The sequence below is a fragment of the Pezoporus flaviventris genome, unplaced genomic scaffold, assembly GCF_033815535.1.
Source record: "Pezoporus flaviventris isolate CSIRO_AGI_PZ_B2104156 unplaced genomic scaffold, CSIRO_AGI_Pfla_v1 ptg000078l, whole genome shotgun sequence".
NCBI lineage: Eukaryota > Metazoa > Chordata > Aves > Psittaciformes > Psittacidae > Pezoporus > Pezoporus flaviventris.
In genome coordinates, this window is record NW_026892626.1 from 13,367,049 (window position 1) to 13,384,271 (window position 17,223).

The 17,223-nt window shown below is 36.6% G+C and overlaps 1 protein-coding gene across 1 annotated transcript in view; it reads left to right on the forward strand.

Moving 5' to 3' along the window:
* The window catches only part of DNAAF5 (dynein axonemal assembly factor 5), a 28,576-nt gene that overhangs the window by 1,430 nt on the left and 9,923 nt on the right, over positions 1-17,223 (forward strand). Inside the window, exons 3-8 of the mRNA XM_061474192.1 lie at positions 592-716; positions 1,148-1,263; positions 4,419-4,651; positions 7,523-7,735; positions 9,813-9,956; positions 14,394-14,562. Of these exons, the coding sequence (XP_061330176.1) occupies positions 592-716; positions 1,148-1,263; positions 4,419-4,651; positions 7,523-7,735; positions 9,813-9,956; positions 14,394-14,562 (1,000 nt within the window). The remainder of the gene's footprint in view (positions 1-591; positions 717-1,147; positions 1,264-4,418; positions 4,652-7,522; positions 7,736-9,812; positions 9,957-14,393; positions 14,563-17,223) is intronic.

A 17,223-nucleotide genomic window follows, 5' to 3' on the forward strand; every position in this document is an offset into this window, starting at 1 on the left:
AATGGTTGCCTTCAATTCTGTCTTAAATTCTTACATTAAATCTCCCTGGGACTTGATTCTGTGGCCTTTTCAGGTGCTTAACAACACTTCTGGTATTGGTCCCTTCATAAGGTGTGATTGAGGCAGTGATTTTAAAATCTGCAACTTAGTCATAACTAAAATACTTTTAATTTTTGAGTGGGTATATTCACATTATTTAGCTTAAGCTTCCTTTATAGTGAACAGAGAAAATTGTCTTCTGGAGATGTGGTTGGAAATCCTCACATTTCAAAGAATGTACATTTCATATATTCTCAGAGAGATACCAACCATGAGAATTTAAGAGTTTCCTGAGTTAGGTTTGTATCTTGTTTTCCTCTTGGAGACGTGCTTTTGTGCAGCAGTAAAGCCAGAGTGAGAAAACAAGAGGGAGCGTGATACCTTGCATATTGCTTAAGTTGCTTGCTGCAATGTGGGAATCCTGTTCTTGTAACTTCTTCTGAGACTACTGATGCACTTTACCAAGTCTTATGTACCAAAAGTAATAACTATTTTTTAATTTTTCTGGTATTTTCTTGGTATATTTAAAACAGTCTTTTTGTATCCATGTAGGTTCGGCACGCTGTAACAACTGTCATCGGAGAATGGTTGTTGCACCTACGAGACAGATACTCATATTTTCACAAGTTGATCCCTTTGTTACTTGGCAGCTTTACTGATGAAATTCCTGAAAATACGTAAGCAGAAAATTTCTCTCCCCCCCACCCTTATGTAGTTGTCATATGTGGAAGTGTTTCTATGTTCACAGATGTATTGCTTGGAGGAAAAAATCCCATCCAAGGGGTTGTTTCTTTGTTTATTCTTAAGCCCAAAATGACAGCATTATCCTCAGTAACTTTGCTTATATTGTTCTTCTATGCTACATTCAAGTAAGTATGAGAGAGACGAAGACAAGAGAGGTAGACAGAGACAGAATTATCCTTTGGAAGAGGTGACCTCTGTCCACTGAGTACAAAAGAAGCATAAACTCTCAATGTGCCTGGGTTAAATGGCAGGAATGCTTCCCATCCTTCCAGCTGAATTTAAGAAGTCAGATTTTCTAGAAGTCCCATTTTAGAAGTTTTAATTCTGGGGGCATGATGGTATAAAGCTCTTATTTTATGTCTAGGAAACTGGCATGGACTTACTGGGAAAAGATAGGCTTGCAGTGGGAGAAGGAAAATGAAGATGATCTGAAGGATAAGATGGATTTTACTGTTTCACCATCTCATTATCCCAAAGGAGGTAAGTGTTGCAGTGAAAGTGGTTTCTACTTCCTCAGTAATCCCTGAGAGCTGCAGTGCAGTAATGACTGCAGAGCCTGATGTGTAATATTCATTACAAGATGTAATATTAGTTACTGTGTAGGGGTAGCATATGTATGTATAAATATAATATATGGCATATATGTATGTAAAATTCTGTTTAAATTAAAAAAACACACATTTCTATAGTAACTACACTATTTTTTTCCTGTTCATCCCAAAATGGATTTTGGAGAAAGAGTAAATAAAAATGCATATGCTGAAAAAGAGGTAAAGCAGTGGTGCAGAAGCGGCAGAAAATTCTACATTAGCCAGCAGCCAGGTTGGAAATGGCATAAAGAAGGAAGGGAAGGCAGGATGAAAGAAGCTCTGAGCTGAGTCCTTGAATAATGAGAACTAGACACAGCATTAATGATCCACAGAATTGGCATGGAAGAAAAATTTGCAGTGAAATGATTTCAGGCTTCTTTGTGAGACACTGCAATGCTGACTAAAATCTGTCATCATAAATGAAGAATGTGGGAACAGAAACAGTAATTTCCTTTATTATACACAAAAAAAACAAGATATGCAGCACGGGTAAATTACTTTTTTAGTACCGTATGATTTATTAGTACCTTTAAAATGATATGTTTTCAGTAGCTTGAAGCTTGTTTCCTGTCTCAGGTTCATAAAGTTAATGTTTAAGAATATGCATATGGGCGTTGGTGAGAAAAAGGATTTAAATGGGTCATTTATTGATTTCTGTACTCATTTTTAACAGAACAAAAACTCTTTTGGTGTGAAAGAACAGGTTCATGCTTGACTTGTGCCTATGTGACAATCACATCACAGAATACCCAGCAGCAAAATCCTTTCCATGACAGTGGGTTCCGGAGTTCTTTCTTCTTTGAAATTACACCTTTCTTTTTTTTTTTTCCTTTAAAGTTGTTTTACTCAGTAATGCTTGAATGAAAGGACAAGCACTTCATAATGGTGACTGGTTTGACAGAATTGTTTAGCTTTGCAGACAGGCAAGTTGATCTGTTATCCTTTCCAATTTTTTTTTGCTTTCTTCCTTAGTTTATATCTAGTATTACCTCAGGGGGTTGTAAATGATAAAGAGTGCTTTTACGTCCACTAGTGATGGCACAAATGTATTTCTTTTTTTGGCAATCAGAGAATTTTTTAACATGCATAAACTAATAAATTTGAGTGCCTGAGCTCCAAGGACCATCATATAGTGATGGTCATAAAAGACCTCATATGCTAGTTCTTGAAATAGTTGTTACCATTTATATTGCTCATACTGTTACTCAGTTCCATTTTCTCCAGATGTGTGTTGGATTTTTTGTGCGTGCAAAGTTTTGTTGGGATTTTAGAAAGGGACAGCCATCATTTACTTCATAATTAAATGATAGGTACTTTCTGAAATAATCTTCTTAGCACAATAAATGGGTTTCATGAATTTGAGCAATATTCCATCCCTGCATTCATTTGACATTTCATGCATTATGCTTGGTAGAAGGATGCAGTTAAGGCTTGAATGTGATGTACGTACACACACATATATGTATGTGTATATATGTACATAACTAAAGAATATTTTAAAGAAGTGACCTGATAATTTTGGACTTGAGTCCCAAGTTAATGGTGACTTTAAGATATAATTTGCTGCTGCTTATCTTTACTTGCAAATTGTATATCTTATTAACAGGCTTTATGTGATAAAGAGAATAAAAATTGAGAGGGAAGAATGGATGGCTACTTGATCTTACAGATACAAAACTTTATCAGACACACCAGTATACCTTAGTTTCAAGTAACAATTTGTGGTGGTCTACCATGGACTGTCTATGGATGAGATGTTATTTGTCTGTCCCCTCTCTTTCCTCTCCACAAACACTTGTGTTTTGGGGTTTTTTGATATCATAATAATGTATTTTAACACTTCATTTCCAGTTCTTCTGATTTATTTAATATACTGGAATATCTGTTTACAACTGTAAGTTTTAGTACATTTTACTTAACGATCTTTGTCCATCTGTCAAACTAATAGACTTGACATAATGAGCCCCCCTGTTCTTTGATCTCACAGTGACAGATATTGCAGGTCAGAGGAAGAATAGAGTTAGATCTCATACCTGGTGTCATCCAACCAACTGAATAGCTTTCCACTGAGCAATAGCAGTCATTGCCTTAGGATACAGGTGCAGACAGTTTATAGCAGGGAAGTCTTTGACAGGAGTAGCTACAGGGATAAATGCCTGCATTTGAACATCTGAAATGGAGGAACTGCTGATAAAGAATGGTCCGAATTCTTTAAACAAAGTTCTGCCTCAGGTTGAATAGGATGCCAGTCTGTATTTGCTGTCTCAAGCTGATTTCTTTGTTTGACCTTTTGCTATCATTGTAAGTTTTCATAATCCAAAATGTTACCCTCCATTGACAAAAGAAGCAGCAACTCATGTCCTGATGCTTGAATATTTTTTCCCCCTATTGCATATTGCATATTGCATATTGCATAGGCATTTCATAAGCCTTTTATATTCTTCAGACCATTCACTTTAGTCTGTTTTCATTTTAGCATTTGTAATGACAGGGGCCAATGCGGGAAATTATTGCATAATAGCTGCAATTTTTAAAATACTGTCAGTTTGGTTGGCCTGATCACACAGCACTTGTACAAGCCATAGTACCCTTTCTACTTTTAACTTGCTAAATACATTTGTATTCCCTTTAGAGGGCACAACTGACATTCTTTGTTTTACTACAGTCTCTCCTGTACTATTTGTGACTTCTACCTTTCCCTCTCCAAATTGAATTTAACTCAGTAACACCATAACATTTGCATGCAAACATCTTTCTTCTGGTTTATCTCTGTGTGTTTCAGTTTATTTTTTTAATGGGAGTTGTGTTACTAAAATTTGAAGGAATTTATTAAGCTGTGGTTTCCAAAGTGGGTAATGTGCCCTATCCATATAACTTCTCTTTCTCTTCCCCTTCTGTAAACATTTTAAATCATCATCCAGTAATAGATACAAAAATTTTCAGAGCTGTGTGGAGTTTAAATTCTGCACTATATAGTAAAAAAATGCAACTTTTGCAGGTAAATTCATCAGCAGCATTTGGAATTTTTTGTTTGCTTTGTTCTAGTGACTCGACCAGGACTAGGTTGTCGGGAGCTTGTATCAAGAAACCTCTCCAAAATTCTTCCTGGTCTCTGTCATGATATCACAGACTGGGTTGAAAGCACAAGAATAAAAGCATCCCAGCTTCTGTATACATTACTGCTACATGCAGAGGATCACATAACACAGCACATGGAGCTACTGCTTAGAACTTTGTACCAAGCATGCTTGGATGAAGAAAGCAATGTGGTTAAAAATGTAAGTTTAATCTGCTCAAGTATCTATTGTACACTCAATAACAGCCCTGTTCTTTATTCCTGAGTCCATTTTCTGCGATTTGACCTTACTTTAGGTCACTGAAAATTGCCCATGACTGAAAGATCAGAATCAGGACTTTAAGAATGTTAAAATTATGTGAAAATTTTACTTACTTACTATGCTAAGATAAACGTATTCTTGTGTCACTGGTATGGAGACCAATAGTAAAGTTATTTAAATGCCGATTAGTTTATATGCCAACCCCATGACAGTGATCTCTCTAAAAGTGATAAGCAGTAGATTAAAGAATAAAAACCTTGGGGCAACAACTTAAATTTAAAAAACCCATGCAAGTCATGCCCTTTTATGTTAATTTCAGTTATCTCCCCCTGCTGCATAATCCAACCATAATCCCAACCAAATATTAAGCTGTGTTTATTCCACATGATACCCATAGTCAGTGTTTGAATATTTCACTTACTGCTTGTAAAATGATGCTTTTTTTTTAGGGGGTGGGAGCTTTTTTTTTTTTGGGGGGGGGGGAAGAATTATTAGGATCAGTTTTTTCCAACAATTGATGCTTTCAACACTTTGATCAACAATAAATCAATAAAACAGATGTAGTTGAGGACATTAGATAGATTTACCAAAGGACAGACAGGTCATACAAATGTATGATTTTAAGATAAAATCTTCTGTTCATATTTCTGCACAAGGAAAAGAACACAGGTATAACAAAAAAAAACCTTATAGCTTTAGGAAATTGAAAGAATGTATTCTGCTTACTGGATAGAAGTAGTCTAATGTCAGAAAAAGTTATTTCCTAAATCAAAGCTTTTCTTTAGGTATCAGTTGAGCTATATAGACCATTAAATCCATTTCTGAAATAATAATTTTTCTTCCTTTTTCCCCTGCAATTTTTTGTTGTCTTTAGAGTTAGTACTAATTGTTGTTAATTTTTCCTGAATTGTTTCTCTCCTTCTGCCCAGTTCTTACTCGGTTATCCCCTTCTAGCTATTCCACCCCTTCCACCTCACTTCTCAGAATCAATGTCTGGCCTCTGTCCACATTGCCTTTCAGTGAGATTGAGCTTGTAAACTAAGCCAGTTACACACTGATCAGTAGTAGAGAGAAGTTAACCTGGAATACTGTCATAAGTCATCTTGCTGTTTCAGAAAGGGGTATACGGGCCTTAGGAAATCAGTGTCTCAAGACTGAAGTAAGAAATATGTCACTATGGGTATACAGTTTCTCAGGTTCTTTAGTACTTGTAAAATATATATAAAAATAATTAGAAGAATAAATCCACAAAGCCTTGCTGTCCTGGTCAAATTTTATATCTAGTGCTTATTGCTATAAATTCAAAAGTATGTGTTTAAGCAGCGCATAGTTTTTCCTTGCCCTTATTTGACCATACTTGTCTCTGTCTTAGAATTCTACCACTAATCTTGCAGGTGCTTCTAGGAGATTTATTCCCAATTAGCAGATAGTTTCTGTATTTAATTTTACTCTGTCTTGTGCCAGAATTTAAGATGCAGCAACTTTTGTTTCTGAATTCCATTTATCTGCTTAGCGATGCTGCTTCCCAGGGTACTGTGACTATCTTCCCTGTCATTTGTCACTGTAGAATGCATTTCAGCACAGCTACCAACTTGGAAAATGTGCATGTCTTTCTCCAGCGTAATAATACCAAATGAGATGTGTAAAAGACTAGATGGTCTCTTATCGTTTTGTTTTTTTTTCCCCCACTGTTAAAATAAGCAGATAAACTGATGACTACAAATGTATAAATTCATATTGTATCAGTTAATGTTTTTGAATTGTTTATTTTCCTCTTCTAGTTTTCAAAGCACTAAGAGTCTTTTTCATTCTCTGTGGAAAATACAGAGGAACACAAGTTCGCATCTACGTAGACTGTTATAACTGTTTCAAGTCTTCACCTTTGTGAAAATAGCTATATATAGTGCAGATTTAAATTATAGAATTCATAGCTACATGCTTCTATCAAGACTGGAAAACCAGGATGATTCAAATGTTAATTACATGCAATTAAAAATCAATTGCTAAATTGCTAGACTAGAAATTATCTACAAAGGGAAATAAGCTTTCATGTTCAAGGAAATGAGCTAACCATTAAATAAATGGGTTAGAAAGAAATGTTCCTGTTGCACAGGTAGTGGCACAGTAGTTGACTGTATCTTTCTTTATTCATGCACCTGACTGTAAATACTGGGCATCAGTCAGGCAGTAAGCTCTGGTGTGATGGTATTTCATGTAGAGTACAACATACTGTTACATCTGCAAGGTAGAGATGGGATCAAAGGGCATGAGTGTCGTGGGGAGTATATACTTATTTAAGCCTTTTCAGTTAAAGAAGTAAGAGACTGAAAGCAGTGGGGCAGTTCCCCCATGGCAGTGACTTCACGCTAAACCAAAACTGTGGGCACTAACAAAAAAAATTATTCTGTCAGGGTTTTATTATTGCTGCTTTTAATAGATGAGTGGTAGATGAGCATGGTTCAAAACATCATTTGGAGGACAAAATGCTAAACCATTAAATATGCAACATCTGGTTATCCTAAACTAGACACTTCATTACATTAAAAGTTGTACACTTCATTTCTGTGCATTACTTTCTCCTGGAAGTTTGTCTGATGCTGAGAAGAGTGCTTGCCTGTCTTATTTGTGTACTGAACACGTGTCAAGAAGATTTCTTCATGCAGATAATCATTACTGAGCAAGTGGAAAAGGCCTACAAGACAACTGCTGGAGCATTTAAAATAACAGCTGGAATGTTAAAAAGCCCATGATACACTGAGTGGTCTTTGTGGTTTTAGGAAAATCTTCAAGTTATACTTGTTCTTTTTTCAGTGTGTGAAAGCAGCAGAATTGATTGGAACATTTGTCAGCCCTAAGGTGTCATTGAGATTAATCACATCCGCCTTTGAGAAGACACCTAAGCCATCTTGTATAATGGTTCTAACTGCAGTGATTCGAGGCAGCCCAAAAGAAATCTTACAGCCTCATTTGACTGGTCTTGGGAACATGTTGTCACAAGATGGAGTTTGTCAGCGATCTGAAGAGGTAAGGATAACTGGGAAATGCACAACAGACTACAGTTTCAGACTGATGGTTTTCTAATGTATTTTTTCTCATTCTCCCTAAATGCTCCTATTCCATCCCTCCTTTGCACACCTACCCCACCCTGTCTCAGGATATAGCTGCGGATGTATGTCTGAGACAAAATAGGAGCTTCCCTGCCCTCCCTGGGCCATGTTGGGATCTCTTGGTCAAATCTGCTATTCCCAAAAACTCGCTAGCAGTCCATCCTCTCAACAGATGTGGGTTCAAGATTTGAGAACTGTTGTCAAAGGCTTCATATGATGGGAGGAAAATGAAAAGGCATGGTGGGGAGAGAAGAAACTGTTTAGTATGTACTGTAATAATAGAGGACTACCTTGGCTGATCCAGAGGCAGAATTTAACCCTTGTTTTGAAATGTCCTGTGTTCACAATCCAAACAAGACCACGTATTTCAATCCTCATCAGTAAAAATCACCAAAAAGTTTTCACAGTCCATTGTAAGTAGCATGTCAGGTCTTCCAAGAGAGATTCTTAATGTCATCATGTTTTTTTTTTGTTTTGTATTGTTAGCCAGTTTAAAAGTATGTATATTTAGGAGTATGCTGTTTAAACTGTTGCTTGGTTGCTGCTTCTTAAGTGAGAATCTATCTTTATAAATCAGAAATTTATTCCTAAGTGTACCCTAAACTAATGCCTGAGCCTTTTCATTTTAACATTTTAAGAAAATTGCTGTAAGGAGGTGAAAGATTCTCTTCAACGTGGAATGCAGATTTTTAACTTCAATTGCTCAGACGTGGAAATAGATCAGTTAGAGATGCACAAGAAGAATCGCTGAAATTTCCTCCACAAATGAAATCACAGCTTTCATTCCAGCAAAAGCTTGTTAGGCTTCTGCTTTTAAGATGACCAAAAAAGGTCTAGTGCTGGGCCTTCAAAAAAATTTTGACTTCATGTCAGATGCAGGCTTCCTTTTAAAACAGTTAGTCATGTGTGTGACTGAATCCAGCGTAATTGTCTTTTTGAGCCAATGTAAGATAAATGTTTGAAGTTCTTCCCTCATTAGGTTTCTTCCCTAATGGAGTATGTACCAGTGGTGCAGGAATTAACCTTAATCTCCATGAAGCCTGTGATGATTAGGAACTCGTATAACTGGAAGCACTATAACCTGATTGTACAAATAACAATTCCCTGACGTATCTGCAAAATTGCTATGGAGTGTTAAGCTTACCATTTCCATTTGGCATTAGATACAGTAGACACATTCATTTGCAACTGAAGCATTTGGTGGAATTGTTCTGGCCTTTGGTCTTGGAAAAACAATCTTTCACTATTTTAGACAGCGAATGCTGCATAGACACTGTTTAGTTAAGGATTGACCATGTCCATGAGATTAATAACATTTATAGCTAACCTATTCCTAGACTTGATTTATTTTTAAAAGTAAATTTGTAACAATAGCCCCTTCTGTTCATTGAATGAAATCTTGACAGTTTCATGGCATGTCTAATGTACTTTATCATAGAAGTTATTGCAAACTGACAACAATATTGACTTCACTGATATCAGTTAGATCAAGATAACCTGAATTATATTGCATCAAATGAGATAGATTGCCTGAGATAAAAGCACATGCTCAGGTTTTCTTGGTTTATGTAGTTAACCATTATTGTTCCATTCAAATAGCCAAACATGGAAAAATATTTAAAAAAGTTGTAACAAATACTTTATTAATTAACAAATTGCACTTCAGAATGAGAAAGTACTGTCAGTAAGTGTTCCAAAGTGCTTTGATGTTTTTATTCACAATAGAATAATTGTGTGATTAAGAGCAGAGCCATTTATTTTGTTAACAGGACGAAGTAAGTACAAGCAAACAGTGTGGGAGGAAGATTATATTGTATTCTAAAAAAAGTAGAATATAGGTAATCAAAAGGACCTGGAATTATCAATATGTTACCAATTTAGGGGCTTATAGGGTGCGCAGATTTTATTATTGTCATTTCTCGTATCTCTTCCTTAAAGAGGCTGTTATATTTTCTAACAAAACATAACAAATTAATGCTTTTATTAAACAATAGGTCTTTTATATGGAGCAGTTACTTTGTTGTGTACAAGCATTGATTGAAGTATGCCAGGAAGACTGCAAAGAAATTAGCTTGCAGCTAATGAAAGTTTTGGTGACAATAATGGCAATACCATGTTCTCAGCACCTTAAAGAAAAGGTAAACTATGAGCTGGTTTAATATTTTGCTGTGTTTCTGATTTTTCAATATTGATAAGACAGTTTGTTTAAACAGAGCCATGATTATTTGTCTTGCTGTTAGGTTTAAACTGCAGAAATTCTTAGCTAAGAGTTCATCCACAAAGATTTGTAGAGTTTGAAATTATTTGGTGTTGCATGACCTTGACTGTGCCCTCTGTCTGTCTCCATCTCTTTTTCCATAGCTGAAATTACTTTGGGTTTAGTCTTAAAAACAGGCTAAGGCAACTCCAGAAGAATAAATCCTTAAAATCTTATTTGTAAGAGCTAAGAATCTGTACAATACTACTAGTTTTGTTTGGGGATTGCTTGTTTTTCATCTGTACATGTACGTGTGTGTGTAGCAATCTGTTTCAAACATTATATAGAAACGTAATAGTTAAACATTTAGATATACATACAACTTCAAATTAATCAAATGTTACAATGGAAGAAGCATGAGGAGATACTTAGATTCTGTGTTTAGTCCTAAAACTGTTCTGCGAAGATGAATCCTTATGGCACTGTCTGGTGGTTAGTTACTATTTAGTAGTCTGAAGGCTGAAGGACGTTATCATTTATCAGTCAAAATACTGATGTTTCAGCTTTGTCAGCTCACAGTTCATAGTTACTAGGTGCTGCATCTATTTCCAGGCAACAGTCTGAAGATCTCAGCTTAATGTTGGATCCTGCAATCCACAGAGCTGTAATTGAGATTAGCTGCAGCAGAGATGAGGGTCTTACAGGTTATTTCTTTCATGGGACTGGAAGAAACAGTGGTGCTAGGCTTAGGGTAGGACAAAAGTTGAGGTTAAAGTCTAGGGCAGCTGTAGCGCCAGAAGAGCTGAATGCACTGTTGCATCTTGCAAACAATATAAGGCTAGAACATACACTGATGTTTCTAAGGCAGATTTTAGCTCCTACATAAGGATGGGTTGAAGTGCATTACCAGAGCATGGGAAGCTCACTGGGCTAGAAGAACACTTTACTTGGGTGGATATTAATCACTGGGCCATGGTCTAGCTAAAGATGTTCAAGTGTTTATGCTTGTCCCTGGATTCTGCAAATCCGTGGGCATGCTGTTGGTGCTGGTTGAACTGTTGTTGCTTACTTTTTAGGTGGCTGTAAGTCACTGGGTTATTGTTAAAGTTAGGTTATATACAGGAGCACACAAGTGGCTAGAAAAAAAAATCAAATTTATCTTCTGACTTTTAAAGAATAATTCACCTATAGATCAAGAGCACTACTAGCCTTAAAAAGGTGGTAGTTTCATAATCTTTTTTTTCCTCTTTAGACAAAGATCAGCCTGTTTTAACAGTAGTTGACCTTTTTACCTCACCACCAGAACCAAAAGTTTAAATGTTGCAGGAATGCTTTAAAATCAAGGACATCTGTAGATGCCCTGGTAATAGATGAGCTTTTTTGGCTAACCATTATCTCACCCCCTTATTTTCTCTCTTCCTCTTTCTTCCCCAAGCTAAATATGAAATAAATCAGCAAGCAATCCTCATGCAGTGTAATTGTGACCTATCCAAGTTGTCTTTTTTTCAAACGTGTGCCTTAAATGCGATGGCTTTTCAACTTCCTTTTCTCTTGCTCCCAGGCATGGTATTCCAAAGGCCTGTGTAGCATCAGTATTTATGGCCCCATAGCTGACAGGCTGCCTCCGTGAAGGCATAACGCTTAGAAAACTATTCTGAAAGAAGTAAGATAGAACAAAGCTTAAAACAAGTATTGAAAAAGACTTTGGAGGTCAAAGAGGTACAACATGAAGATCTGTCTTGTGGAGAGCCAGTGCGAGGGTGGGATTTCTGGGGGGTTAGTTTTGTTTTGTTTTAAACAAACAATCTGTCCAGGCAAGCTTTGGACACATGGATCTGGTATGTTTTGCAGTATCTTGTCTGTTTAGCCCCACAGTGGTCTATAAAGTCAGCAATGTCCATTTAAAACCTTTAAAATTCATACTCCTACAAAGAAAGCAGTTTTGTGGAGATAAATCTTGATTTTCACATACAGAAAAGTTAATCTCCCAAGATTATTAAAGGTTTAAGATGTTCCTGCAGTTGCAGATGATTTTTTTAAGTTGACAGTACTTTGGATGAGAATCCTTTTTCTCATTAGCTTTTCTTTCAGCTAGACAGATAGAAAACCTGGCAACGAGAATACATAATTGCAGTGTTTCACATTTGTCACAGAGACAAACATGGCTTGAATTTTTTATTTTCTTTTTTCCCCAGTTACTGACTATTCTAAAACTTCAAAGTGAGCTGTACAACTTGCAGTAAGCAAGAAGTCCCTGTTAAAATAGCTTAAGACCATATCAGACAAATGAATTTCAGCTGGCTTTACAAGTATAAATGCGTTGTTCAGAAATGGAGTCTGTGTTCAGCACCAAAAGATTCTGAGTGTAAACATAAATTATTCAATAACTGGCATTATAGAACTTCAATTCAGGCTTTACTACAAGGGGACAGCAGATCACAAATAGCAGAGGCCACCAACTGATGTGACCTGATTGTGAACACTCAGTGGTCTTGCTTGATTTTTGTCCCTTTTGCTTTTTGTTCATCAGTGTTTCTGGTTGCTTAGGGCTAAGGAAAAAGATGGAGACCACCAACTGAGCACTTCAGTATCATCATGAGTGTGTTTTACAGCCCCAAATGGACTGAAGACGTATCAGTTGTTAAAGAGTCTGTTAAACATGTATTGGGCTTGTCAGTGCTTTAACTGGTGACCTAAAGATAAGATTTTGTTTCATTCCCAGTGGCCTGTGTTATCTTGGCTCTTCTTTCAGCCATTATTAGCATGAAAATAATGTGCCATTAAACTTGCTAACTTTCAAATATAGGAAAGAAAATCACCCTTGCTATTTTTTTAAAACTCTGAGACACTTCTTAATGAGAAGATATGCATCAGTCTATTGGCATATTTAATTCATTCTTTTTTCGGTTTTTCATGCATTCTTGAAAGTATTCAAAGAGTTTATTTTTTAATCCCCTGTGAACAACGTATTCTGTCCCTCTTGTTCAGTGGAAAAAAACTCCTTGCAGATTGTGGTGGGATTAATAATGGGGAACAGTTTCTGTCTTGACACATTCTGTTAAATGTTCCAGTTAATTTACAGATAAATTAATATTTTACATACAGGTTGTTTTGGCTGGCAGAATGCTTCCAAGAAAGGAGAAATCTTGTGCTCGAGGCAGGCAAACCTGCTTTAGAAGTAATCTTTGTCCCTAGCAAAAACTGTTTTGTTCTCTTTTTTTCCTAGAAATCTCATTTATTTTCTCCACATCTGGTACTTCCATAATAACATCTTTGTCTGGCAAATGATTAATCTGTAAAATTCTAAAGGTCCCAGACATGTTTCAGCTAATTTATGCAGTTAATCTTAAAAATATTAAAAATATGACTACAAGTTGTAGTTCTACTGAACCACTTAAAGTCAAATGATGTCATTCATAGCACTGTTCTGCATCTCTCCCTGCTAGAACTGGTCATGCTGACAACGTATATTATTTCTCAGTAGGGTTTCTAACAGTGTCTTGCTCCCCATTCTTGATTCTCTGTCCACTGAAATCACTAAGACTATAGATGCTGCTTTCAGAATGCTTTTAATCTCTTCTCTAAAGAAGTTCTGCACCTCTGGGAGGAGTCTTCTGGAATTGTAAAAGCAAATTTTCCTTTGTGTTGAAATACATCTGCTACACTGATTATGAAAATCTATATGCTTCCTTGCCAAGCATGATCATATCTGGAATTCATTTAGTAGTTCTTTTTACATGTTTTATTTGCGCATGTTTTATTTGCCTGTCTCATGGGATAGTTTAAATGTAAATATGAAGAAAGGATTTCAAAACTAACAGTAAATTTTGGTACTTCTAAGCAGTTGAGAATTTCAAAATTAACCTGGTACTGTTGAGAAAGCATCCAGAATAATTAAAATTGGGGGGTGGGAGAACAGGGGGAGAGAGGGGAAATACCATGTCTTCTCTGAGCTGCAGCAGCAATAGGTTCTGGAAGTTGCCATAGCCTGTTAGATGGGATTGTGAGAAATTCCCTCTCAGTGTTTTAAAGCATTCTTAAATTAAGGAGAAACACGTCTTTAACACTACTAAGAGCTTTTTATGACGTGGTTAGTTTTTGGATAGGTTTTTACATGGATTGGAGATTCTTTCATTTTGCTGTTACGTTCCTGTGTTCCTTATGATTTCATTTGGAAATCAGGGCAAATGTTTCACCTTTATTTAAAGTTAATGGACCTAATATAGGCAGACATTAAATATCAGTCTTAATTGTCCGAGTCTAAACTATAGAAATCTTCTTGTATCCTTTCTGTTCTTGCAGTGTAATTACAAGTTTTAAAGATTCTTTTTAATCATTGTTTCAGCTAAGATCAAGTGTCCTGTATCTGTTTTAACAGGTGGAAGAAACAATGTCTTCATTAGCTGAAGTGCAACGATTGGATAGTTTTCTTTCTCTTTACCAACAGCATATAATTCAGCTTATGGAATGGGTTTCAGTATCATGTGATAGCTGGACTTGCTATTCTCCAGAAATACTACAGTTAGATGTCATCGCAACTCATTCAGGTATGGCATTTTTAGTAGTTCTTAAAGAAATAAAGTAATAACCTCCATTGCCTGCAGACACATTCCATTTTATAACGAATAGTGCAATATTCAGGAACTTCACAAGAATGCAGTGGAAAGCAAAACTAAAAATCATAGAATCATAGGCTGGTTTGGGTTAGATCATCCAGTTCCACCCCCCTGCCACAGGCAGGGACACTTTCCAATAGACCAGGTTGCTCCAAGCCCCATCCAGCCTGGCCTTGAACACTGCCAGAGATGGGGCAGCCACAGCTTCTCTGGGCAAAGAACTTCTTCCTTATATCGAATCTAAACCTACTCTCTGTCAGTTTAGAACCATTCTCCCTAGTCCTGTCACTATCTGTGCTTGTTAAAAGCCCCTCTCCAGCTTTACTCTCAACACCTTTAGGCACTGGAAGCTGCTCTGATGTCTTCCCCAGAATCTTCTCTTCTCCAGGCTGAACAAGCTCAGCTCTCTCTCCATAAGAAGCCAACCTCTGGCTCCGTAACAGAGGTGCTCCAGGCCTTGGAGCATCTTCGTGGCCTCCTCTGGAGTCACTCCAAAAACGTCCATGTCCTTCTTACACTGGGGGCTGCAACTGCTGAACGCAGTACTCGGAGGGAGTCTAACAAGTAGACAGTGGAAATCTCATCCTGTTTGTCCCTAGAAAATTTTGAAGCAGCTCAAATTCCAAAAGGCTCTTTGACTGCAAGGAGCATACTAAAAGCACTTATGTAGAAGTATGCTTTCAGGTAAATGTAATAGCTAAGGATTGTGGAGAGATGAACTGATGTAGCTTATGTGTGCAAAATGTACCTATTTTTCCCATCTATTCACTAGTCTTACAAAAGAGACTATCCATACATTTCCTTGCTTGTGTTCTTAACACATTGGTGTGTATAGATGAGTGCAACACTTTGACATGCATTTCACCTAGCATCAGATCTGTACAGTGAACGTTACTCTGACGCAGCTCTCAGATCTACAGGCAAGGGACGCAGTGACAGGCAGTTCTTTTTCACCTAGACACCTATTTTAAGATGATTAAAATGAAAAGTCCTGTTTATTTGTTTTTTTTTCCTTTCTGTTACCTAGAAAGGGGATGTAGGCAGCTACTTCAGTTACAGATGAAGCAGTATTTTTGCTACTGCAAGTGAACGTGGACAGGTATACTTTAAGGGACTGTACCTTCTGCATTTAATCCTTAAAACTCAACAAAAGCCTCCACAAACCTATATGAAGCATCCCCTTGCTGGTTTGTGCAGCAACCAGCATAAGTAATTCTTCTTTTTTTCATCTGTGGAAAGAACATAAAGTTTCTTTCCGTGCAAGATCTGAAGGCCAACTTTTCTGTACGTTTGTGCTCCCGGTTCCATGGCTGAGGGACTTCTAGACAGTTGTCTCTGTTTTCCTTAATGCTGAATAAATCATCAAATGTCTGGGCAAACATTTTGGCTTGCACCCAGCACTGGTAATATGCTATTGTCTGTTTTCTGTCTGACAGAGCAGCTCCTAGAGCTAATTTTTTTGTTTCCTTTCTTTTCATTCCCACACATAATGTTGGTTTTAATCAATTTAATCAGTTTTACTCATTTCAATTTTTCTCAGTTTTTACTGCTTTTTAGGAACGTATGCTTAAGCTGAAATTAGCAATGTAGTTTGTTTTGTTTATTTTCCATCTGTTGAATTTGCTGTTATCAGTTTGGTATAATAGTAGTATCTTTCAGATGTCTCAGAACTCACATGAAGCAATGTATTTTGAATAAACACGTGAGAGTAAAGACCTATTTGTTGGCACAGAAATACAGCAAACTGCAGTTCAACACCCTGTATTGTTTCAGTCTAGACAGTGAAGATTTTGGGGGGGGGAGGGTGTATTATTATTTTAAACATTAAATTTCCTGATATTATTAAATACTATTGAACTTGGTTTGGAATCTTAAATACTTCAATCTGTCTGTTCCATGTGTGAAGAATATTCTTGTCATTAGAAACGCCAGTGTTGTGTCTCCTTCTGGCAGGATTTTCAGAATGACTAGAGTTGAATGGAATGTGCATCACAAAGATGCAAAGCTGAAGAAACTCCTAGAGGAAAGTAGTATTTTGTAAACATAGAGCAGAAAGAGCATTCTGCAGCAAGAAGCTTGCAGAATAAAGCATGTGTATAGTCTATATGTGTTTTTCCTCTTTAAAACCATGCAGATGTTAATCATTATCAAGGAGAAAGGCACAAACTTCCTTCTGTTTTGGGAAGATAATTTCTTCAAATGTTGGGATAACAGCTATGGGGTTTTTTGTTGTTTTTTATTGTTTAGTGGTGAAAACAATTTGTCATAGGATGTGAAAAGGTTAAACTAGAGAATAAATTTGGAAAATATTTTTATTTCAAATAGCTACTAAAATTCACTTTATTTTAGATTTTTTTTTTTTTTCTGTAAAACACAAAAAAGCATTATTTAAACATGGAGAAAGCATACTGCTGCAGTAATTCTATTATCCAAGCTTGGGGGCTGACCCTTTCCAACATGCCCTTTCCCATGCCTCTGGGAGTCATGAACATCTTTCCTTGAATGCTACATGTGGAAAAACTTGAAAGAATTAAAAAGCATAGTTAATGCTGCTCTTTGGAGTGGTAAGCTTTGTGCATAGCCTCAAGCTTT